We start from the raw sequence: 23,945 nt of genomic DNA, 5'->3' as shown, positions 1-23,945 counted from the left end.
CACCGGTAAGGTGCCTGGAGAGGTCCAGGTAACCGGGATGGTTGGTCTAAACCCTGAGGGGAGGAAAGGTCGCTAGGAATAGATCTGGGACCCACCGCAAGTAACACACTTCCTCCAAAGCAACCTTCATAGTCACAGTACATAGCAGGGAAGTATACCAGGTCAATGGAAGAGAATCTCACAGGTCTGGGACCCGCACTCATTTAGTAGGAATGGCCTCCAAAGCCATCTTCATAGTCCTAATACCTGGCAGGGTAGTGAACCAGGTGGGCTGTGAACATTGAGAAAGGCACGGAAAGAACGATGCCCCCTGGCATGTTGAACTGTGAAAGCCTGAGAAAAGGGAGGGGAAGAGGCATACCCCTGGATGTCGTAAAGGGGTATGGGACTCGCATATAAGAAACCATTGTGAAGGGGTCTGGGCCCCATATAAAGAGAACCAGTGTGAAGGGTGTCTGGGACTCGCATAGAGAGCCAGGGGAACAGTGCTTCTGAACATTGTGGTAAAGGACAAGAGAAGTGAGTAATTATCCTGGCATTGCGAGAAATTTAAAGAGAACCAGAGAAAGGGAGTCGATCCCCCTGGTTTTTTCGAACATTGTAAGAGACCTGAGAGAGACCATGAGACAGGAATCCCTCTCTGTGTATCAAGGTTTTGAGCTGAAACTTTACTTTTGAATTAAGACTTTTCAATCTGGAACTTTGTGTGCTGCCTTTGACAAGAACTTCAACATGGGGAAGGGAGTCATTCCCCAGACAAAAATCCTTCCAAATGATTGGCATGTTAGTCCGCTCCACTTGAACAATTGAGCAATTTTTGTGAATTAAGAAGATTCACTTTCTGTTTATTTTACTTAGAGATGGAAGCGAAGGAAATAGATTTTGGATACAGGATGGTGGACATTTTAGCTACGGACATTCCAACACATCCTTAGTATTGAGTTGGGGTAGGGAAAGCCCACTTAGTAATAGGGACAGCTACGGTTTTTCAGATTATTTTGTTAAGATCACAAGTTTCTTCCAACAATCATGCCACCTGTGTGTCAGTCTCCTCCTTCCACACCCGTAAGCTTAGCAAAGAAATGCTTCTACCATCTTTGCTCAATCAGATGGGTAAAGTCCTTCTGCACCTTTTGTGGACAGAACCCTCACTGTCATATTACTGGTTTAATCAAGCATCGAGTATGCCAGCACCATATATCTAGGTATTCCAAACACCTCAGCAAGAAACTCCAATGCGTCCAGAATATAGAAGCAAGTCTGCATTTCACACCGGGCCATTTTTGGCTGTGGATCCAAATTCATCAAAGGATAGATTCTAAATATCTGGCTTTGCTATACCCTACCAACCAAGGCACCACCCAGCAACCAGAGGCCCTTCAGCATTTCATGCTCATGACACGTGTTGGCCACACAACCAGGGAATGTCATTTCTGATTCCCCCTCAACCACAACCTAATTCATGCCCTATTGTGACTTTTTGCTCCTGTTTCTACCACAAAATAGCAGCCTTGCTGTCACTCAGAGTGTGTGTCATCCCATCTCACCCCTGGTGTCACACGCAGGACTAGCTCGAGGTGTCACCCCTTGAGTAGCAACACTTTGCAACTGGTGTTTTGGCAGCTGGGCAATATGTGCAATGACACTACATTGCGCTCCGACATCTCACTGCAGCCTATCTCCAACCATGTCCACTAATCAGAGGCGTTGCTAGGGGCCTGGGGGGATAATGGGGCTATAGCCCCTGGTCTTTTGGCTGTAGCCCCGGATAGAATCTCAGGAGCTACAACCAAAAGGCTAGTCTAGCCCCGAGTCCCAATATTTCCGACATTAGCGTAGCTCCGGGTCTTTTCCAGACCTAGCAACACCCCTGCCACTAATTACTCATCCTCCACGCTCAAACACAGTACACGCAAACCACTCCCACATTGCTTCACAATGCACCTCCCAGCAGACATCAAATAAGCTAACACTACACTTCTACAACCAACTTGCATAACACAGCCCGGCCATTGCATCCTAGCACTATGGGCACACAAGCTTTGCTCTTTGGGCACGAATGAGCGATGCTACTGACACATAACCGCTAGAAACTCATCTGCATGCAGGTTGCTGGATACTGCCGGTCTGCACACATCAAGACAACAGCAAAGTTATCTTGCATTCCTGCCGCCCTCACAAACTAAATCTGGCCCCCACTCTCTTTCAGAGCATCCTGGGCTGCAAACATAAAGTAAACTGTCCCCAAACCTTCTGAGGTACCTTTGAGTATTTTCACAAATGTGTGTCCATACCTTAGAAGTCAGATCTTGGTGGTAACATTTTCCGCCGTCACCATGCCCTATGCCTTTTCTTGCTCCTGGTGTTTTTCTGTATGTCAACATGCGGTAGAGTTCTCCGTCTCTGAACATTAGCCCTAGCAATCTATATCCAATACTACTAGAGTCCCTTTGTTTGCTAGCATCATCACCTGGTTTCTACTGTAATTTGATTGGATGTTCCTGCTATGCCATGCACTAAGAACTTCCGTAGAGCATGTGATTGGACAATCTGGGGGCTGTATGAGCCATTATGGTCCGCAGAGTGTGCCATTCCTCATCTTTAATTTGTTGCTGTTCAGTTTGTGCCTACATAATAACATACTGGTCCCTATCCCCCATAAAGGAAGACATGTAAATAACCATAAAACTACTGCTTTTTGTGTTCAGTCGGACGCTTCCTGGGGGGAGCTTATATATTCTCTCTCATCCCTCCCAGTTGTGTCTACTCGTCATTGCTGTGTACATTCTGCAACCCGCAATGTCCTTTTTCATGGACAGGTTCAACCTCTTCTGTAAAGAGGGTGCTTTAATGTTTCTGCTTTTCTAGTTCCCATTGGGAACTAGTTATGGGCCAGGAGTCTTAAGAGCACATTTTACATAAGTAGGGGATACGAGAAAGAACCGATTCTTTTAGTGTGTACTATGGCATTGCCATTTCCTCTTCAGGGAAAGGTGGACATGTCTTTTGAAAGTGTGATTGGGAATAACAGGTTTGTGGACCCACGTATTATGGGTCCTTAACTCTTCTTAAGATCCATGGCTGTCCTCGTGCCTTTGACTCGGTTTTCAGCAGCTATACATTTTAAATAATGAATGGAGTTTGCCAAGTGTCTAATGAAGATTGTATTCCCTTTGTCTACCAGGCTGAAAGCAGGAACAGGAAGAGAGCCTTCCTTTCAGGTGAGAAGCTCACTTTGGTGTTGTGATTTGCAATGTTTTGTGACTAAGGCTTTGCCTATGTGCAAATCTCCCAGTGCATCACAGTTCACAAGCACACTCTGTTAAAAAATATGTAATCCAAATTACGGGCCCACTCTTGAGCATCACGAAAAACCAGCACATATCCCATGAGCCAAAGGGTTGCCTCAGAGTGTTTGAATATGAGGATATCTATGTGTTCTATGGCCCGAAAACCATTTAAATAAAGGTCATTTTAAAGTCATTTTAAACAGAGCTAATTACAAATGGTTGTTTAGATGTGTATGGACCCAATTTGCTTTTTGCTTATGCTCCATGGACCATAATACACCTTCTATAGTCTCTTTTTTTCTCCTCTCTCCCCAAAAACATAATGACATTCATAGACGTAAGCAATATAACTAGTGCGGGGGTGGGGAGGGGCATAGGTTAGAAGCCAGAGTGAAGCAAGGTCTTTAATGTTATTCCCCGGGCATTACCTGACCGGTTATACCCCCACTGCTCGGGTTATATTGCTATTAGTACCCCTGCAAGTTGTGCCAGGGTACTAATAGTGTTTCTTTCTCAAGTTGAAAAACAGCGAGTTTTCTGCTTCTCAACTTGAGAGAAACTACAAAACAAGATGGCCGCCATGCATCGGGGAGAAAGCAACTACATGTAGTCCCTTCTCCCTTTCCATTGTGGCGATTGCTGAGTTGGGATGCGCAAGATAACTAGTGTTCTCAGGGCCAGCAAGGGAATTGGGGTAGCCAGTTAAGTGGGGTGGAGGTGGGCCAATCGAAAAATTTGAAAAAGGGGGTGGGTAGAGGGGGAAAGGATTGCGAAAAGCACTGAAAACACTTTGCTTAGACCTGAGGGTAGGGGGGGTGGTGAGCTCTAGCTCAGAGGAGGCTCGGAACGGGGTATAACCATGTGATAAAGCCCCCTTTCTGAGTCTTCCTGATTGGCCTGGAGGCGGCCGCCCCCTCACCGGGTACTAATTACTTGTAATCACCCATCATACCCTCATCAACCTCTCAAAGTAATGTGCTCTTCATTGACTGAAATGGGATCTCAGTCCAAAACTGTTTGACTTTGCCCTCTCCCGAGACTCAACAGGTTGAAAGGAATGTCACTGACTGGCAGATCTAAGGAGGGAGTTTAATAAGACATTTATTTTACCCAAATGCTCTGCCTCTGCCGCAGCTTTGCCTCTTTGAAACCAAGTCTCTATTTGACCCATCATGTTCCTCTTATGCTCTTCTATAGCAATTGAGAGGACTGAAAACCAATATGGGATCCTTTATTTCCATGTCCTCTCCTGAGGGTTCAAGGGAGGCAAGGCTTGTGCAGGACAACAAAGTGCTTCCCCGAAGAACCAGGGACGTGGAAACCTGGACTTTTCTGGCAAAAACCAAAGCTGGTGACAACAGTAAATAAGTCTGGTTGGGAACCAACTTGCCATCATTGCTAAGCAATCACAGAATCCACATGCACTCTCCCAATCTGCCACATTCAGCGGGTGGACCCTCTTTAGTATGTGACGTTAATCTTACTGTGCAATGAAGTCAGTATGAGATATGAAATTAAATGGGCAAACACTGGCTCAGTGTATTATGGGCACATGGGTGGTTTACATGAAACTCCCTGCCTCTGGGATTTGCGGGCACAAAACAACAAAAAAGCATCCATAACCGCCACAAACTCTGTTAATAGAGGACCCTCATCTGAGGTCACGACAAATCCACTACCACTGACTCAGATACCAATGGACGCCCCCCCCTTCCACTTTCAGAAAGTCTCCATCAAAGAAGTCGAGAAAGTCATCCTCACCCTCAAACCCTCTAATTGCCAGGGTGACCCATGTCCAGCCCAAATCATAAAAGACGCTGGCCGTGAACTCTCACTCTTCATTACGAAACTCATAAATGCTTCTTTCGCCACAGGCACCGTACCCAGTAATCTGAAACATTCCTGGGTCCTACCCCTCCTCAAAAAACAAACTCTGGACCCCCCCATTCCAACCAACTACTGCCCTATAACTACTGTGCCGTTCCTATTAAAAATTCTAGACAAAGTGGCCTACCAACAAATTCAACACCACTTGGAACTAAACCACCTCCCAGGAGTCCGACAGTCCGGATTCAGGCCACAACACGGCACTGAGACGGCACTCCTGGACCTTAAAGTTCAAATAGACTTATTAAGAGACAATGGCACGACCTCTCTCTTACTACTACTGGACCTGTCCGCCACATTCGATTTGGTAGACCATGCAATACTATGTAATCACCTGGTCACGGCAGCCCACTTCTCCCAGGAAGCTGTCACGTGGATCCAATCCTTCCTGGATAACAGGACTATGTGAGTCTTCTCTCCCCTAGCAGCTACTGACCTTGCACCTATTACGTGTGGTGTACCCCAAGGATCCTGCGTATCACCCACCCTCTATAATATTTTCACAAAGCCCCTTTTCGATGATCTAGATGGTCTTGGTATCACCTGCACAAACTATGCAGACGATACCCAGATCCTCATCCCGCTGACGGGAGATTATGACAAGGATTTGGCCTTTGTGAACAAAATCTACCTCATCATCCAGGCATGGATGGCCGCTCATGGTCTATGCCTGAATGATGACAAAACCGAACTCCTCATTCTAGGCACCCCCTCTAACATCAAAAAACTGGGTACCAAATACGACTCCTTCATTATCGATAACAACACCATCACTGTAGCTAAAGTAGTCAAAACCCTTGGCTTTTATTTAGACGCTTAGCTTCGACAAACAAGTAAACTCCATGGCCTCAGCCACCTCCTATACTTACAAACTAATTAGAGCAGCCAAGCCTTTCCTCTCACCCAATAATTGTGTCACCATAGCTAGAGCCCTAATCCTGTTAAAACTAGATTACTGCAACACCCTCTACATAGGCAGTAATCAATACATCATCTCCAAAATTCAAACTCTGCAAAACAATGCCCTAAGAGCTGCCCTAAAGTTCCCAAAAAATGCCCACATCTCAAACCTCAGGAGATCCATGAACTGGCTTTCTACTAAAGACAAAATCCGCCTCAAAACAGCCTCCATCACACACAAATGCCTTAACCAGGCAGCCCCTCAATACCTTATAGACAGATTCACCAAGCAGACAGCCATGCGCCACCTACGAAAAACCAACTCTAACCTACTGCTAGTACCCAGATACAAACGTACTTAATCTGGCGGGAGTAGCTTTGCTATCAAAGCGGCACAACTGTGGAACTCCCTTCCATCTGAACTAAGGGAAGACCTCCCATACCAGCAATTCAGATCCAAATTTATCCAATGGCTAAAAGTCCATGATGTGTAACCTCAGAATTGGCATATGGGATCACATGCATATTCTGTATATTTGTTCTGTACTATCTATCATACTTACACTGCATGTACTGTATACATTGTTATGATTCCTGACACTTCATGTCTACAGCACTGTAACCACAAGCTGTAGCTCATGATTACTTGCAACTTGTAACCTAAGCTTAACAACTCTCTTTCTGCCTTTGCGCCCGTATACCTCCGGGTCTGGTTGCGCAATATAAATAAATAAATAAAGAAACAAACAAACAACACCTAGCATTAGGCTCTGACCTAGGGTGGCTTGTTTGAGTGAGAAGTTCCCTACTTCTGAGGTGTGCAGCCACAGTGCATTCACCTCCGATGCTTGGGATGGTTTGTTAGCGGGACAATCCCCCTGCTTCTGTAGTGTGCACACACACTGCGTTAGGTTCTGCAAGCTGGCGTGGTCTGTTAGGGAGAGCAACTCCGTGTCTTTGAGCTGTGCAAAAACACTGCATTCGTTTCCGGCACCAGGAATGAGAGGTGAGTGAGAGAAGCTTCCTGCCTCTCTGGTGTGCAGACACACTGCACCTGTCTCTGGTGCTCTAAATGAGAGGTGAGTGAGAGAAGCTCCCTGCCTCTCTGGTGTGCAGACACACTGCACCCGTCTCTGGTGCTGGGAATGAGAGGTGAGTGGGAGAAGCTCCCTGCCTCACTGGTGTGCAGACACACTGCACTTGTCTCTACTGCTGGGAATGAGAGGTGAGTGGGAGAGGCTCTCTGCCCCTCTGGGGTGCAGACACACTGCACTTGTCTCTGGTGCTGGGAATGAGACGTGAGTGAGAGAAGCTCCCTGCCCCTCTGGTGTGCAGACACACTGCACTTGGCTCTGGTGCTGGGAATGAGATGGGACTGAGAGAGAGGCTCCCTGCCCCTCTGGTGTGCAGACACACTGCACTTGCCTCTGGTGCTGTGAATGAAAGGTGTGTGAGAGAGTCTCCCTGTCTCTCTGGTATGCAGACACACTGCACTTGGCTCTGCTGCTGGGAATGAGAGGTGAGTGAGATAAGCTCCCTGCCTCTCTGGTGTGCAGACGCACTGCACCTGTCTCTGGTGCTGGGAATGAGAGGTGAGTGAGAGAAGATCCCTGCATCTCTGGTGTGCAGACTCATTGCACCTGTTTCTGATGCTGGGAATGAGAAGTGAGTGAGAGAAGCTCTTTGCCTCTCTGGTGTGTAGACACACTGCACTTGGCTCTGGTGCTGGGAATGAGAGGTGAGTGAGCAAAGCCGCCTGCCCCTCTGGTGTGCAGACACACTGCACTTGTCTCTGCTGCTGGGAATGCGAGGTGAGTGGGAGAAGCTCCTTGCCTCTCTGGTGTGCAGACACACCACACTTGGCTCTGCTGCTGGGAATGAGAGGTGAGTGAGAGAATCTCCCTGCCTCTCTGGTGTGCAGACACACTGCACTTGTCTCTGCTGCTGGGAATGCGAGGTGAGTGAGAGAAGCTCCCTGCCTCTCTGGTGTGCAGACGCACTGCACCTGTCTCTGGTGCTGGGAATGAGAGGTGAGTGAGAGAAGATCCCTGCTCCTCTGGTGTGCCGACGTACTGCACTTGGCTCTGGTGCTGGGAATGAGAGGTGAGTGAGAGAAGCTCCATGCCCCTCTGCTGTGCATACACACTGCACTTGTCTCTGGTGCTGGGAATGAGATTGGAGTGGGAGAAGCTCCCTGCCTCTGGTCTGCAGACACACTGCACTTGTCTCTGGTGCTGGGAATGAGATGGGAGTGGGAGACGCTCCCTGCCTCTGGTCTGCAGACACACTGCACTTGGCTCTGGTGCTCGGAATGAGAGGTGAGTGGGAGAAGCTCTCTGCCTCTCTGGTAGGCAGACACATTGCACTTGCCACTGGTGCTGGGAATGAGAGGTGAGTGGGCGAAGCTCCCTGCCTCTCTGGTAGGCAGAAACATTGCACTTGCCACTGGTGCTGGGAATGAGAGGTAAGTGGGAGAAGCTGCCTGCCCCTCTGGTGTGCAGACACATTGCACTTGCCACTGGTGCTGGGAATGAGAGTTGAGTGGGCGAAGCCACCTACCTCTCTGGTGTGCAGACACATTGCACTTGTCTCTGGTGCTGGGAATGAGATGTGAGTGGGCAAAACCACCTGCCTCTCTGGAGTGCAGACACACTTGTCTCTGGTGCTCGGAATGAGAGGTGAGTGGGAGAGGCTCCCTGCCTCTCTGGTAGGCAGACACATTGCACTTGCCACTAGTGCTGGGAATGAGAGGTGAGTGGGAGAAGCCGCCTGCTCCTCTGGTGTGCAGACACACTGCACTTGTCTCTGGTGCTGGGAATGAGATGTGAGTGGGCAAAGCCACCTGCCTCTCTGGAGTGCAGACACACTGCACTTGGCTCTGGTGCTGGCAATTAGAGGTGAGTGAGAGAAGCTCCCTGCCCCTCTGGTGTGCAGACACACTGCACTTGGCTCTGGTGCTGGGAATTAGAGGTGAGTGAGAGAAGGTCCCTTCCCTTTTGGTGTGCAGACCCACTGCACTTATCTCTGGAGCTGGGAATGAGAGGTGAGTGAGAGAAGTGCCCTGCCTATCTGGTGTAAGACACACTGCACTTGGCTCTGGTGCTGGGAATGAGAGGCGAGGGAGAGAGGCTCCCTGCCCCTCTGGTAGGCAGACACATTGCACTTGCCACTGGTGCTGGAAATGAGAGGTGAGTGGGCGAAGTCACCTGCCTCTCTGGGGTGCAGACACACTGCACTTGTCTCTGGTGCAGGGAATGCGAGATGAGTGGGAGAAGCTCCCTGCCTCTCTGCTGTGCAGACACATTGCACTTGCCACTGGTGCTGGGAATGAGAGGTGAGTGGTAGATGCCCGCTCCCTCTCTGGGGTGCAGACACACTGCACTTGTCTCTGGTGCTGGGAATGTGAGGCGAGTGGGAGAATACGCCTGCTCCTCTGGTGTGCAGACTCACTGCACCTGTCTCTGGTGCTGGGAATGAGAGGTGAGTGAGAGAAGCTCCCTGCCTCTCTGGTGTGCAGACACACTGCACTTGGCTGCGGTGTGTAAGAGGATTCAATTCAACACTACAGCTAAGTCAACGCCTAGTCTATAATACTGAATGAAAACCCTTATTGATATATCTTTATGTCCAGTTCATGCGTTCTGGATGACAACCCCTATATAACACCCCTCTCTTGGAATCCTCCTGACCCCACTGAGCCAAGAAGTAGTTCTGTTTTGCAAGTTAAAAGGTTTATTTGATAATTTAAAATATATATATATCACACTTTATAATAAATTAATAATTGAATAGCACACTTAATCTGATATGATAAAGATCAACAACGGAGAATCTGGCACTAGCACACTTCTTATAATCACTAATGAGTTGACATGAAATGGATAAGGTAGCACACTGGTAAATAGGTACAGAAGTATAATGTGGTAGAGAATGCTTTCTAAGGTTCAAGGAAATGCAAGGTTGAATGAATGAAATGCAGTATAGAAAACAACTTGATATGATTTCAGCAAAACAATGTAATCACTTTTCTCTGGCAATCCCCTTCCCCCCTTGATGCAAGGCAAGGAAATGGAAGGAAAACACACAGTTCTCAGAAATGCAATCAATGTAAATCAGTTCACCCCAGCAAGCTTACACTACAGAAAACAGATAGGAGTTTTGAAAACACAGGCAAAATGCTTTGATATGTGCTAGCAATGGATGAGAAATATGCTGGAAATGCTTTTAATTCCCTTTCAGAGGTTCAGGGTGAGTGGTATCTAGTTAATATTAGTCCAGGCTCACACTAGCAATGAGGCAGGGATAGTTAGCAGGTTAAACGAATTTCTGGCAAATGGAAGGCAAGCAGCAGCAGTTTTTACATGTGAAGAAATTTGCAAATCGCGGTAAGATTCGCGGATGCGTCGAGCGCTATTACAGAGGAACCACAAGGACTATCTCTATCGTTTTGGGGTCCTAGGAAAGCCTAGGATCTCAGCTTCAAAATGAAAGTTACTGCAAGTCTCTAGCACAAACGGTTGCGGAGATATGAGCGATTAAATAAAGGTCGTTTTTCAGATTTGAAATTTTAAAGTTCAAAAAGACAAGTGCAGCTTGCAACTAGGAAATGACAAGTGACAGATTTGGAGCTATCAGGCAGTTCTACTTAGGTTAAATAGATTGAATTATATTATTTTAACTAGGAGATTGGTTCTGCACAGTTTTCTAGGTACTCACACTATGTTCTTGAGTGAAATGGGCCTCATCACGGATCTGGTCAGGGTTTTAAATTCGCCTCTGGTCTCTGCACTTCACAGTGATCTGGGTCAGCTCTCTCTGGTTCTCTGGTCTGGGTCTCTAGTTCTGGATAGATTGAAGTCTCTAGTTTGGCTCTCTGGAGGTTTGATGGAGGTAAAGTATGGATTTTTCCGGCAGAGCGTCCCGCTGCAGATGGAATTGAAGGTCCCTATCTGTCCTGTCTGTCTGCTTTTATGTGTTTAGAATGTGGGTGTGTTCTAGCATCACTGACCCTACCTCTCTCTCAGCTTCTAATTGGTCAAACTTCCATTTATCATTTGATTGGGGGAGCTAGGTTGGGTCAGAGTGATGTCATTTTACAGCCTGCAGAAAGTCCACTCCTCCTGTCAACTTACACACAAATCTAGATTTGAAACAAATACATATTTGCAGAGGTACATATTGTTTTAAAATCATATGCACCCATCATGCATTACAGGAGGTATCCCCTGTTCAAACTCTGCTCTTCCTGGGAGCTTGCATTCAGAAATGGCACATATTTCACTTTTTAATTGATTTTTCAATTTCTGACATTGACCCAACTTTACATACATGTGCGCAGGGAGTATGGACATTAACTGATGAAGTTTCAGATTTTTAACATGCATACATTTAGAGTTATATCCACTTTTCCGCTGACACCCCCCTGAACATACCACCGGTTCTAAAAACCTCTTAAACTGTGGGCAGAAAAATCACAAGAATGATGGTATCATTTATAAAATTTTCACATGTCCGCTCTATGAGTTATTCATCTTTTTAGAGTTATGTTCTGGCTCCAAAGGGGTGTGGTTTCCTCTCAGCACAAGGTAGAAATACTGGTTTTTCCAGTTCTGCCAAGCCAGCTTGCTCTCACAGGCAGTGCCCCTCCCCTTTCCTCAGGAGGAAGCCACTTTTTACGACCATTTACGACTCCTGCCAATAAAACCTTTGCCTGAGCCAGGACAGGGCTTTGTTCACTTTCCTGCAGAGCACAGGTAATTCAATTATCAGATAGATGGCATATCCTTAGTGTGAGCAGCAAAAGGGCAGCTAGGCCTGGGAACACAGCTGTGACTCAAGTTTCACTCCTGATGGGGGTAGTTGCCAGGCAGAATTCAGTTCCTTAAGCCAGGTTTCAGATAAAATGTCACTTTTTGTTCCCCAGTTCCTGCATTCAAATAAAACTAAACATTTTTACATATGCAGCTAGAATGCTGATTCTAAGTGCAAAACTATGACATTTCAACAGTTACAAAGGCATGTGACACCAAACATAGGTCACTCATTTAATCTAAACATTTTCGATTTTAGTGTCTTTAAATCCAGTGCAACTTAAACTGCTGACTCCATAGCTCAGCCAGTTTTGTTATAAGCATTGTTCTGGGCTCTTCATTTCCCAGATTTTGTAGGCACACAAAACTCCATTCTACCAAATGTCTGCTGGTGTTCAGTGAATATTTTGCACATATTGCAATGTTTGAAATAGGCACTTTGGCTTGCCTTCAGAGAAACACAGGGTGGTTTTAAACTGCCGGCTTTTGGATAGTGGTGAGTACTGGTACTGCACCCATTTTTGGGATTTAAGAAAATGAATTCCCCACAATTCTAGGTTGCATTTGGCAATCAGCATTGCCATTCCCAATGGTTTCAGACTACTGTGCGGGTAGTCCAATGGTGGTTTTAAAGCGCTTTGAAGCTAACCGGCGCTACTGTTTTTCCTTTGGCAACCCATTTCCCTCATGGCAACCCGGCCTTTCATTCTCGCACTGGTGGGTGGCAAGTGAGGCAACCATTTCGGTGTGCGCACAAACTGCGCAGCTTTCCTGGATTTCGGCGCACATGTGGGTTTTCCGCCATCTTGAATTTTCTAAGCCCACAGCACCAAATGTTGTGGCATGATAGCTTAAACGTGGGTCAGGACACCCAACAAGCCCCCCCACGCGACTGCACTTTGAATGTGAGTCGATGGGGAGTCGCGTGCCCAAGGGTTTTGACCCACGCACCGGTCTGTCCGCATAATCTTCTTCCTCTTCTGTAGATGGCACAGTTCAGCATCTTCTTCTCCATCCGGTACTGATCGATCGGTTCCCCTCGCCGGTCCTGATGGGAATATTGGGCGGTCCACTGGGCCCATTGGATCTTCGTTCCTGGTTTCCGGATCGTCCTCCTTGGCCAGTCTCAAGGTCTTCTTTCTCCTAGGACGACAAAGGAAGAGCGGCAATACCTACTCATAGACGTTTTTCCACCACTGTTGAGATAGTGGGGCAGCATATGCATTTCATCATAACGAAACATTACATTCTTATTTTGAAAAAAAAACAGTATAACTAAGAGACAGTTTCATGCAAATCACAATATTTTAGAGACTAGATGTGGTATGTTTTATGGTTGGAACTGAATTAATCTGAGACAGTACCCGCTAGGATTCCAGAGGATTCCTCCAGTTGTTGCAGAGTGTGCCTGGGATGGCAACATTTCAACTGGTTTATGTGGACCCACTTGTCTTCCCCCTCTGCCGAACCGCCTTTGGGGATGTGGATTTTGTAGGCCACAGGGGAGATTTTGTCGATGATCTCAAAGGGTCCTTTCCATGTAGGCAAAAATTTGCGCTGCTTGGCCTGGTTCCTTTGGAAGTTGTATAGATAGACCCGGTCTCCCACCTGATATTCCTTCCTGGAAGTTTTCAGGTCATAATGGGTCTTCATGCTATCAGTTGATCTTTCTAGATTCCGCTGAGCATAAGCAAAAGCATGTTGGAGGTGTTTCCTTAAATTCTCTACATACTCATGAGTAGTGGAGGCATTTATCAGTGTTTGCTCTTGGGTCCTGTAGAGCAAATGCTGAGGAAGCACCATCTTGCGCCCAGTCATCAACTCAAATGGTGACATTTTGGTTGCAGATGAAGGGGTAGATCTGATGGCCATTAGGACCAGAGGTAATCGGATATCCCAACTTGGCCCAGAATCTGCCACAAACTTCTTTAAGATGCTCACAATTGTCCAGTTATATCTCTCTACTGCCCCAGAAGAAGCTGGCCGATAAGCAATATGCAACTTCCTTTTGACCCCCAGTATCTCCCACATCTTTGTCATTACTTCACTGGTGAAGTGGCTACCTCTGTCTGACTCAATCCTTTGAGGTAGACCAAAACGGGAAAAGATGTGGTTAATCATCAAGGCAGCTGCAGTTTCTGCCTTGCAATTTGGGGCTGGGAGACATTCCACCCACTTGGTAAACAAGCATGTCACAGTCAACATGTACTTATTCCCCCTAGCCGAGCGAATCACAGGGCCTACAAAGTCGATTTGTAAATCTGACCATGGCAGTGTCATTCCCCTCTTTTGTAAAGGCGCCCGGTGCATAAGGGATGATGGCTGAAATTGTGCACACACAAGACACCCCTTCAAGTATTGGTCGAGGTCCTGCCCCATGTGTGGCCAGTATGCAACCTCTCTTAAGATTTCCAATGTTGTGTGAAACCCCCTATGACCGGCGGTGGCCGCATCATGGGCGTGACTTAACATCAGACTTCGGAATGAGGTAGGAACCACCCACTGATCGTGGCCAGCTTTGGATTTCCTTACCAGCAAACCGTCTTGGATTCGGAACATTTTTGGACATTTCATCAACACTCTTAGGTCCTCTTTCCCAATGTAATCGGTATCCGTCAGGGGAAAGTTCTCAGGGTCCTCAAGGTGCTGGTAAAATTTACCAATTATTGGATCCCCCTTCTGAGCGGTAATCAAATCAGCATCAGGGGTCTCCTTACTCCATTGTACAATTGAAAGGTCGTTGTGAGCATTTGTCTGGGACCTAGTGATGGCAGTGACCTGGATTTCCCCCAACAGGGACTCAATCTCAATTAGATCCCCTTGGATGGCCCCGGTTTTGGCCAGCTGATCAGCTAAGTCATTTCCAGTTTTGTCTGGTCCCTCTACTTTGGAATGACCCTTGATCTTTTTCCAATAGATGGTCATCTCATTCGATGTGACCAGATCATCAATGTTTTGGATCAACTTCCCATGTTTCAAGGGTTTGTTGTTAGCACATAACATGCCTCTGGTTTTCCAATTAACCAGGTGCTCCATGAACCCGTTCCGTACATAATCCGAATCTGTGATTATGACCAGTTCGCGGAGTTGATGCTGGACAGCAGTGAGGATGGCCTGATGCACAGCCATCAATTCTGCCACCTGACTACTTCGGGGACCAATTTTGTATCCAGCGGAGGGTTCTGGGGACTCATTCACCCATGTATTCCCTACGCCAGCCACCAGTTCTTTCTCCCCGTTGTTGTCAACATGGTAAGAGCATCCATCCACATAGACAGTGGGCATTCCCTCACACTTGTCCTCTTCAAAGACTTTGTGTGGGGAATTAAGGTATGCCTCCGTGTTGTCCTTGATTTTTAGACTTTCGTCCTCGAGACAGTTTTCTCTGGCACAATCATGCAAGTCAGCCAGACCTTGCGCGAGTGGACTTTTCTTGTTTTGGCCATATCTGACCTCCACAGGAAAGCCTTGCATTGACAGAATCCAGGAAGTAATTCGGGAATTACTCACATTTCCGGCCCGGATTCTGTCACTTTGGAGATATTGCAGAGGCTGGTGTGGAGTCTCCACTATGATGTGTTCCTCCTGGATAAACGGGCGGTAATTCTTCAATGCCCACACCGTTGCCAGGAGTGCCTTCTCACAATCGTTGAATTTTTCCTCCACAGAGGATAAAGTTTTGCTCGCATAGGAGATTACTTTATTGACCTTGTCATGCTTTTGGTATAATACTGCCGTCAAGCACGTATTAGAGAACCCCGTCTCCAGGAAGAACTCCTTGTTTCTGACAGGGTAAGCTAGGCAAGGTGCTTGTGAGAGGCTTCTTTTGAGTTGTTTTACTGCCTCGGCTTGTTCTGGACCCCATTCCCACTTGACCCCCCCCTTCAGGAGATGAATCAGGGGTCTGGTGATCTCTGCGTAGCCCTCAATGAACTTCCTGCTGTAATTAGTCAGTCCAAGGAGGCTCCTTAGTTCTCGCAGAGTTGTGGGGTCTTTCAGTTTCTGAAGTGCTTCCACTTTCTTTTCCTGGGGACAGAGACCCTGAGGAGTAATCTCATGCCCCAAGAAATTAACACGGGTTCTACACCACTGTGCTTTCTGAAAGGAAAGTTTTGCTCCGGCGGCCCTCAACTGTGTCAGAACATAACGGATCTCCGCTATGTGTTCCTCCACAGATGAACTTTTGATGAGGACATCATCTACATAAGCCAGGTTACCCCTCGCACCCAGGTCGGGCATGGCCTTATGTAGGAAAATGTTGAATTCATTGCCGGAGTTGAGGTATCCGAAGGGAGTCCGGGTCCATGTGTACTGCTGGCCCCCAAAGGTAAAAGCCAGTTTGTATTGGTCCTCCCTGCTGACAGGCACAGTCCAGTATCCATTGGTCAGGTCTATTGCAGTGAATACCTGTGACCCCTGGATCTGGGCCAGACCTTGGTCAATGTAGGGCAGAGGCCATCGGGAAGTATGGACCCGTTTGTTGAGCTCCCTAAGGTCGGCGCAGAGTCTCCACTGGCCGTTTGGCTTCAATATTCCCAGCACCGGATTATTGAAGGTGCTGTGGACTGGACGGATTATTCCCCGGGACTCAAGGTTCTTAATTATTTCAGTAAGGGACTCCATTGATGCGAGAGGCAAGCGATATTGCTTCACAAACACAGGAGTCATGCCAGGGTCCGTGGGGATTGTTGTTGTGTGGATGTCAGTGCGACCACAGTCATATGAGTCTACCGCAAAGAGATCTTGGAAATCCAAGAAAACTTGTTTCAACTTTTGCTTTTGTTCCAGAGTCACACAGGCATCAGCTAGGTTGACTCTCTCTTCCACCATCTGCCTGAAGCCTGAAAAGACTTCTGGTTTGGCTATCTCCGCGGCCTCCTCCAGCTGGGTGGAGAAGTCCCTGGTCAGAGTGCTGATTTGGACCGGAGGCTTCAGGTGGGAAAGGCAGCCCTCATGTACCTGGAAAATCACCTCATCCCTCCTGAAGTCACACGTCACATCTTCCTTACCATAGGGGCAGGAAGTGTACACCAGGAAGTTCCCCCCATGCCGGGTAAAAATCCTGTCTGGTGTTGTATTGTCCTCACTGTCACTGTCAACACAGTCCTTGGGGATTGGTCCTAACAGTTCATTTACAAGATCAATGGAGAAATGTCGGTCATCAACCGCCATTCCAATAATGGTGCCTGCGGCTAGAGTAATACTCTTTAAGTCGCTGTTATCCACCTCTATTGGAATGGTGTCATGTTCTATGTTGACTAATGGTGTTGGGTTTACCCCCAACCCTTGCTGTTGGAGAGAAGCATTTAGATGTATGTAAGCATCAGGGTTTTTCAACTCTTGTCCCCTTTTGACTTTCACTTCCAGGGAGAATTGTCGGGTCCTTTCTGGGATGGTGACTTCCTCTTTAACCTGAATTTCAACTGCATAAGGTAGCAATTGAGCTGACCTAAATGCCTTTTCTGGATCATCAAAGCCCATGGGATTATCCGCTAATCGGGACCAAGCTTTGAAGTTTATTAGGTCCAAACTAATGGCAAAGCGATTGAGAATGTCACTGCCTAAGTAAAAGGCGGCAGTGACGTCTCGCACGACCCAACAATTATGGACTATGCTCTTGTTGCCAATGGAGATTTTGAGCATACACCTGCTTGGCAGGAGATGTTTGGAATTAGGTGCTTCCAGGTCCATTTCCCATTTGTCTATCAGTTTGAAGGCGGGAATGGCTGGATCTTTTAGGAGTTGGCGGAACATGGCTTCGCTGATGAAGCTCTTACCGTTGTTCACACACACTCGAGCGAGAACAGAGTCCTTCCCATCATTTAACTGAACAGGGATGAACAACTGCTCTCCAATTTGCTGAATATCAGCCAGGCTTTGAGCTGATTTCACATCTTTCTGGACTATAGGAGTGGGAGTTTCAGATTGTGGATTGGTAAAGAATTTCAGAGTGTTTCCTTCCAGCGTGGAATACCACCTTAAACTGGAAGGAAGGTTGATTTTCAGAAATAGAGAGGACCCCCCATCACCAGTCTGTTGTCCTACTGCTATTACTGTCACGTCTGGAATTTGGTTGTTCTGGAAGTGAAATTCTACTTGGTCAGATTTTTGTTCAACCATGTGGCATGTGCCGTTTAAACTAACATGGTTGACACTCTGTTTTAATTTTATTGGTCGGCTAGTCTGGGTCCAGAGGACCTTGTTTACGCAATCTATTAGGGGTGACAACCTTCTCAGGAGGTCATTCCCTAGTAAACAAGGGGTGCCCTCTGGAGTCACAACTATGACTGGGTGTTTCAACTTGTGTCCCCCAATTTTAATGTCCAAATCTGCAGTCCCCTCAACGGGAATTTCCTTCCCGTCAAAGTTCTGGAGTTGTCCAGGAAGTGAGGTGAGAGGAATTTGGTAATCCTCTCCCCTTCCTGCATTCAGTTCGTCAAAGGCCCTTCTGGACAGAAGGGTAGCTTGAGATCCAGTGTCCACCAGTGCCGAGATTGTACCCTGCCCCTGTACTTGTACCGGGGCATAATATCTTCGCTCCTTCTCCTCAAGGGGGCACAGGTAATGTACATTTTTGGACAACTGGTGGGCTAACTTTCTGGTTTTGGACATTGCTAGCGAAGAGATTTGGGCAGAATTCTGTGGAGAGCCTTGGGAATCTGAAAGAAAAATTTGGCAACTGGAGATCAGAGCCATTGTGGGTTCCCCTGGCTCCGGTTCTGGGCCGCCCCCCCCTTTTTGGAGGCAGTCACCAGGATGGGTTTGAACCAGGGGATTTTCTTGCTGTTGGTTCTGGGATGAGATGGTGGGCGGCGGTAGCTCAGTCTCCACATCTCCCCAGTCTGGATTTGCATCCCTAGGGACCCATTTTTCTTTGGGAGGAGTTCCCCCCTCTCTGAAGGAGAAGATCCTTTTCTCAGGATCCTCTGAGGATCCCTCTCCCTCAAATTGGAAGATCTGTACCTCCTCCTCAAACTGAGTCTGTTTGGGTCTTTTGTTTCTCCTACCCCCCCTCTGCTCCTTAGGAGGCAGACTTTCAGGGGCAAGAGATTTTGTTTCCGGTTCCTGGGTTTCCAGGGGCTGTTTACAAGTGAGGAAGGAAGCTTCCTCCAAGGCTTTACACCCCCCTTCCCTTTGTGCCTCCTCCCTGGGAACCGGTGAGTTATCGGGGTGCTGCCCCCGTCATTGTTCTGGAGCACCAGGTCCAGAGTTGGGTGCGTTCTGCGCCGGCACGCCCATCTGAGGGTTCTGCTGAGCCCTCAGTATGTGAACCAGATCCCGCGCCATGTTTTGAACCTGGCGCTCTAACTGGGAAACCCGCTCAGGCTGATACGGGGCCCTGTTTTCTCCCCTGGGCTGATCCCGGGAAGGGTAGCTGTCCCTCCTCTGGTAATACCCCGGGTTGGGAAGATTTGGGTACCCCTCCACCCTTGGCCTCCCCTCTCCCGGATTCAGTGGTCTGGGCTCAGGGAATTGGGGAAAGAAGGATGGATGGTTTTGGGGCTGAAAGTCGGGTGGATATCTGGGGAAAAAGTTCTGCCCAGGGTTTGGTAAATTTCTGCCCTCCTGTGGGAAGTTTGGAGGGAAGTTCCCTGGGTTAGGTGCTTGGCTGGATCCCCCCCCTTGGGCTGGAGGAGTCCACACATAACCCAGGATGGGTCTGTTACCTTTGTAGCGAGGACTTACATAGTCAGGAGAGCGAAGGACCCCATTGGGGGGACTACCTCTTTCACTCCCTGCCTGTGACTGGCCCGAGGACCTCCTGGGCCTAGCATTATTAGGTGCAGGTAGGTTTTTAGGCCCCCCCATCTCCAAATCCAAAACGGGGGTGACCTTTACCTCTGCCACCTTGGCAGCAGCAGGGGTGCTGTTGGCTTTGGGGTTTTTCTGGGCATTACTTTTGCTATCTATCGGTTTCTGCACCTCATAGATCCGGGTAGCCTGATCAATGACCCAGTCTAAAGATCTTTTCTCGTGAAAATCCCTCACGAGCTGGGTCATGATATATTTGGGCAAGGCATGGAAAAACGTATTTATAAATTCTCTGCTATCCGTGCGCACCCTTCTTGTGGTCTGTGCAAAAGCACGCTTTAACTCCTGCACAAATTCTTGTGGGGCCTGATCCTCCCCACATTGCAAATTGTAGGCTGCCTTGCGAGCCTCTTGAGGATTTCTGTGAACAGAAAAATGTTTCAAGATGGCCGCCTTATAGGTGGACCATCTTAAATGATTTTGGTCCTCCAGCCCCGCAAAGAAACTGGAGTATTCCGGGGAGAAGGTCCACTTTACATATTGAATACAGCTTTGGCTGTCCTTCAAATGGAAAGTCTCCATCATTTGCTCAAACAACTCTAAGTGCTCCCAAACAGAATACTTAGCGTTCTTATGGTAAGGCGTGATGACGCTCCTGATCGCCTTAATCTGCTTTAAGGGGTCCTTAAGCAAGGCCCTTTTTGCCTTATTGGCCTTTTTGGTTCGGGTAACCCTTGTCCATTCTTCCTCGGACTCAGAGGCACTGCTCCCAGAGGTTCCCGTCTGTTCTTCCAGGTTTTCCCGGATTCTGCGAGCCTGGGAATGGCTGGCAGAATGTGGGGACCTGGTCTCCTGTGTCCTGCGCAGTTCAGAGGAGTCTTCAGATTCCTCCTTGCTGCCAGGATTTGATGGGTACCCCCTCCACTGACCTAACTGGGCAGAGGTTTTCAGGATGCCCTTAATGGGCCTACTCTCCTGGGGTTCCCCATTGAACTGTACTGTACTTGGGTGCCCATACCCGGATGCCCACCCTTCCATTCCTGAGTGGTACTGGCCTATGAGCCCCATACTCTTAGCTGGATAGTAATCTGCCATCCCTGTGGCCCTGTGCTCATGTGCGCCAGGGGACATGGGGGTGGTAGAGTCCAGGGACTGGGGGAGATGAAGGCCCCTGGTGGTAGGGCTCCTGCGGTTATGGTCAGGAATCTCTCTTTCCCAGCGGACCTCATCTCTATCCGCCCCTGCTCCCTGTTGCAATGCAAGAGCCTGCATTTGTGCTTTCAGTTCCTCTGTTAAGGCCTTACTCGACTCTATCAGTTTCTCCTGCATCGCTACCTGTTGCTGGAGCCTATCATTGTGTTGGCAGAGAGCCTCATTCTCTCTCTGTGCTTCCTGATTGGTCCTGGAGTACTGGGCCAGTCTTTGCTGCAGGAGGGTTACCTCCTGGGCAATGTCCCTATTGGCCTGCTCCTTTCTTGCCAAAGCCTCTTCCACCCTCCTGGTGTGCTCTAGCAAGTTCTGGTGTTCTTTTTGGAGGTCACCCAGTCCCTGCTGGGTCAGGTGATTTTCTTCCATTTTTCTTTTTAAATGGCAGACTTCCTGGCCTAAGGTATCCCTTTCCTGACTGAGAGCCTGCATCTGTGCTACAGGTCGTCCCTTTGCCTTTGGAAGGCACCAGCATTCTGGCGCTCCTGATCAAACTCTGCCTGGGTATCCAGGTCTTTCAGAATTAGTTTGTTGCTCTCTGCCTTCACTCTATCTAGGTGGCCTTGCAGGGTGACTACCTGCTCAGCACATACCCTGTTGAAGTCCAGTTGTTGCTCCAGCTTTTTCTGGTTTTGCAGTAGGGAGTCCAAACCTTCTTGGTATTCCTTCTGCAAGGCCAGAAATCTGGTATCCTGTTCTACCTTTTCCTGTTGCAGCACATCCATATCCTTCTTTATTTTAATGATGTGCTGCCTACTATCATCTTCTGACTCCTGGCTCCTCTGCAGCCTCTGCTCAGAAGAGACCAGGTCAGATTGGACCTTCTCTAACGCCATCTGTTGCCTATTTGCCAGATTTTGGCTTTCAGCACATCTATCCTGCATGTCTCCCATATATAGGTACAGGTATGCCGCTATCCTAACAATCTTGTCGTGTTCATCTTTGGCCTTAGGAGCCATATATAGTTCACTCAGGGCCACATGTAATGGACCCTGATCTCTCCATAAGTCTGACCCTGTTTCAGTGACCTGTTGCTTGATGGCCTGCAACCAGACTGTTTGGTCCTGGTGAGTCCACTCACCTCTCACAAATAACTTATGTAAGAAGTGCTCTCTGGCTATTTTCATGTCTACTAAGGTCGTCATTCTAGAGATTGGTCTCTGTCCTGACTTACAGAAGTTAGTATTTTATTTTTGCAGAACAGAACTTTTCTTGGAGTGTCCCTTTTGAGGAATGCTTCACAGCGTAAGGCAGCGTGGTGATCCGACTGGATGTATGTATCCCGTCAGTTAGCACACTGTATTAAGCTGCACAAGTGGTATTCTAACCCAAACGTCCGGCCCGAGCCCCCAATTTGTAAGAGGATTCAATTCAACACTACAGCTAAGTCAACGCCTAGTCTATAATACTGAATGAAAACCCTTATTGATATATCTTTATGTCCAGTTCATGCGTTCTGGATGACTACCCCTATATAACACCCCTCTCTTGGAATCCTCCTGACCCCACTGAGCCAAGAAGTAGTTCTGTTTTGCAAGTTAAAAGGTTTATTTGATAATTTAAAATATATATATATCACACTTTATAATAAATTAATAATTGAATAGCACACTTAATCTGATATGATAAAGATCAACAACGGAGAATCTGGCACTAGCACACTTCTTATAATCACTAATGAGTTGACATGAAATGGATAAGGTAGCACACTGGTAAATAGGTACAGAAGTATAATGTGGTAGAGAATGCTTTCTAAGGTTCAAGGAAATGCAAGGTTGAATGAATGAAATGCAGTATAGAAAACAACTTGATATGATTTCAGCAAAACAATGTAATCACTTTTCTCTGGCAATCCCCTTCCCCCCTTGATGCAAGGCAAGGAAATGGAAGGAAAACACACAGTTCTCAGAAATGCAATCAATGTAAATCAGTTCACCCCAGCAAGCTTACACTACAGAAAACAGATAGGAGTTTTGAAAACACAGGCAAAATGCTTTGATATGTGCTAGCAATGGATGAGAAATATGCTGGAAATGCTTTTAATTCCCTTTCAGAGGTTCAGGGTGAGTGGTATCTAGTTAATATTAGTCCAGGCTCACACTAGCAATGAGGCAGGGATAGTTAGCAGGTTAAACGAATTTCTGGCAAATGGAAGGCAAGCAGCAGCAGTTTTTACATGTGAAGAAATTTGCAAATCGCGGTATGATTCGCGGATGCGTCGAGCGCTATTACAGAGGAACCACAAGGACTATCTCTATCGTTTTGGGGTCCTAGGAAAGCCTAGGATCTCAGCTTCAAAATGAAAGTTACTGCAAGTCTCTAGCACAAACGGTTGCGGAGATATGAGCGATTAAATAAAGGTCGTTTTTCAGATTTTAAATTTTAAAGTTCAAAAAGACAAGTGCAGCTTGCAACTAGGAAATGACAAGTGACAGATTTGGAGCTATCAGGCAGTTCTACTTAGGTTAAATAGATTGAATTATATTATTTTAACTAGGAGATTGGTTCTGCACAGTTTTCTAGGTACTCACACTATATTCTTGAGTGAAATGGGCCTCATCACGGATCTGGTCAGGGTTTTAAATTCGCCTCTGGTCTCTGCACTTCACAGTGATCTGGGTCAGCTCTCTCTGGTTCTCTGGTCTGGGTCTCTAGTTCTGGATAGATTGAAGTCTCTAGTTTCGCTCTCTGGAGGTTTGATGGAGGTAAAGTATGGATTTTTCCGGCAGAGCGTCCCGCTGCAGATGGAATTGAAGGTCCCTATCTGTCCTGTCTGTCTGCTTTTATGTGTTTAGAATGTGGGTGTGTTCTAGCATCACTGACCCTACCTCTCTCTCAGCTTCTAATTGGTCAAACTTCCATTTATCATTTGATTGGGGGAGCTAGGTTGGGTCAGAGTGATGTCATTTTACAGCCTGCAGAAAGTCCACTCCTCCTGTCAACTTACACACTAATCTAGATTTGAAACAAATACATATTTGCAGAGGTACATATTGTTTTAAAATCATATGCACCCATCATGCATTACAGGAGGTATCCCCTGTTCAAACTCTGCTCTTCCTGGGAGCTTGCATTCAGAAATGGCACATATTTCACTTTT

At 47.3% G+C, this 23,945-nt stretch overlaps 1 protein-coding gene across 1 annotated transcript in view; it reads left to right on the top strand.

The window, feature by feature from the left end:
• LOC138521025 (protein FAM107B-like) overlaps positions 1-23,945 on the top strand; it is a 134,340-nt gene that overhangs the window by 90,821 nt on the left and 19,574 nt on the right. Inside the window, exon 3 of the mRNA XM_069633533.1 lies at positions 3,185-3,221. Within this exon, the coding sequence (XP_069489634.1) occupies positions 3,185-3,221 (37 nt within the window). The remainder of the gene's footprint in view (positions 1-3,184; positions 3,222-23,945) is intronic.

The sequence above is a fragment of the Ambystoma mexicanum genome, chromosome 13 (genome assembly GCF_040938575.1).
Source record: "Ambystoma mexicanum isolate Mex_15411 chromosome 13, UKY_AmexF1_1, whole genome shotgun sequence".
NCBI lineage: Eukaryota > Metazoa > Chordata > Amphibia > Caudata > Ambystomatidae > Ambystoma > Ambystoma mexicanum.
This window is presented reverse-complemented; position numbering and strand designations above follow the sequence as displayed.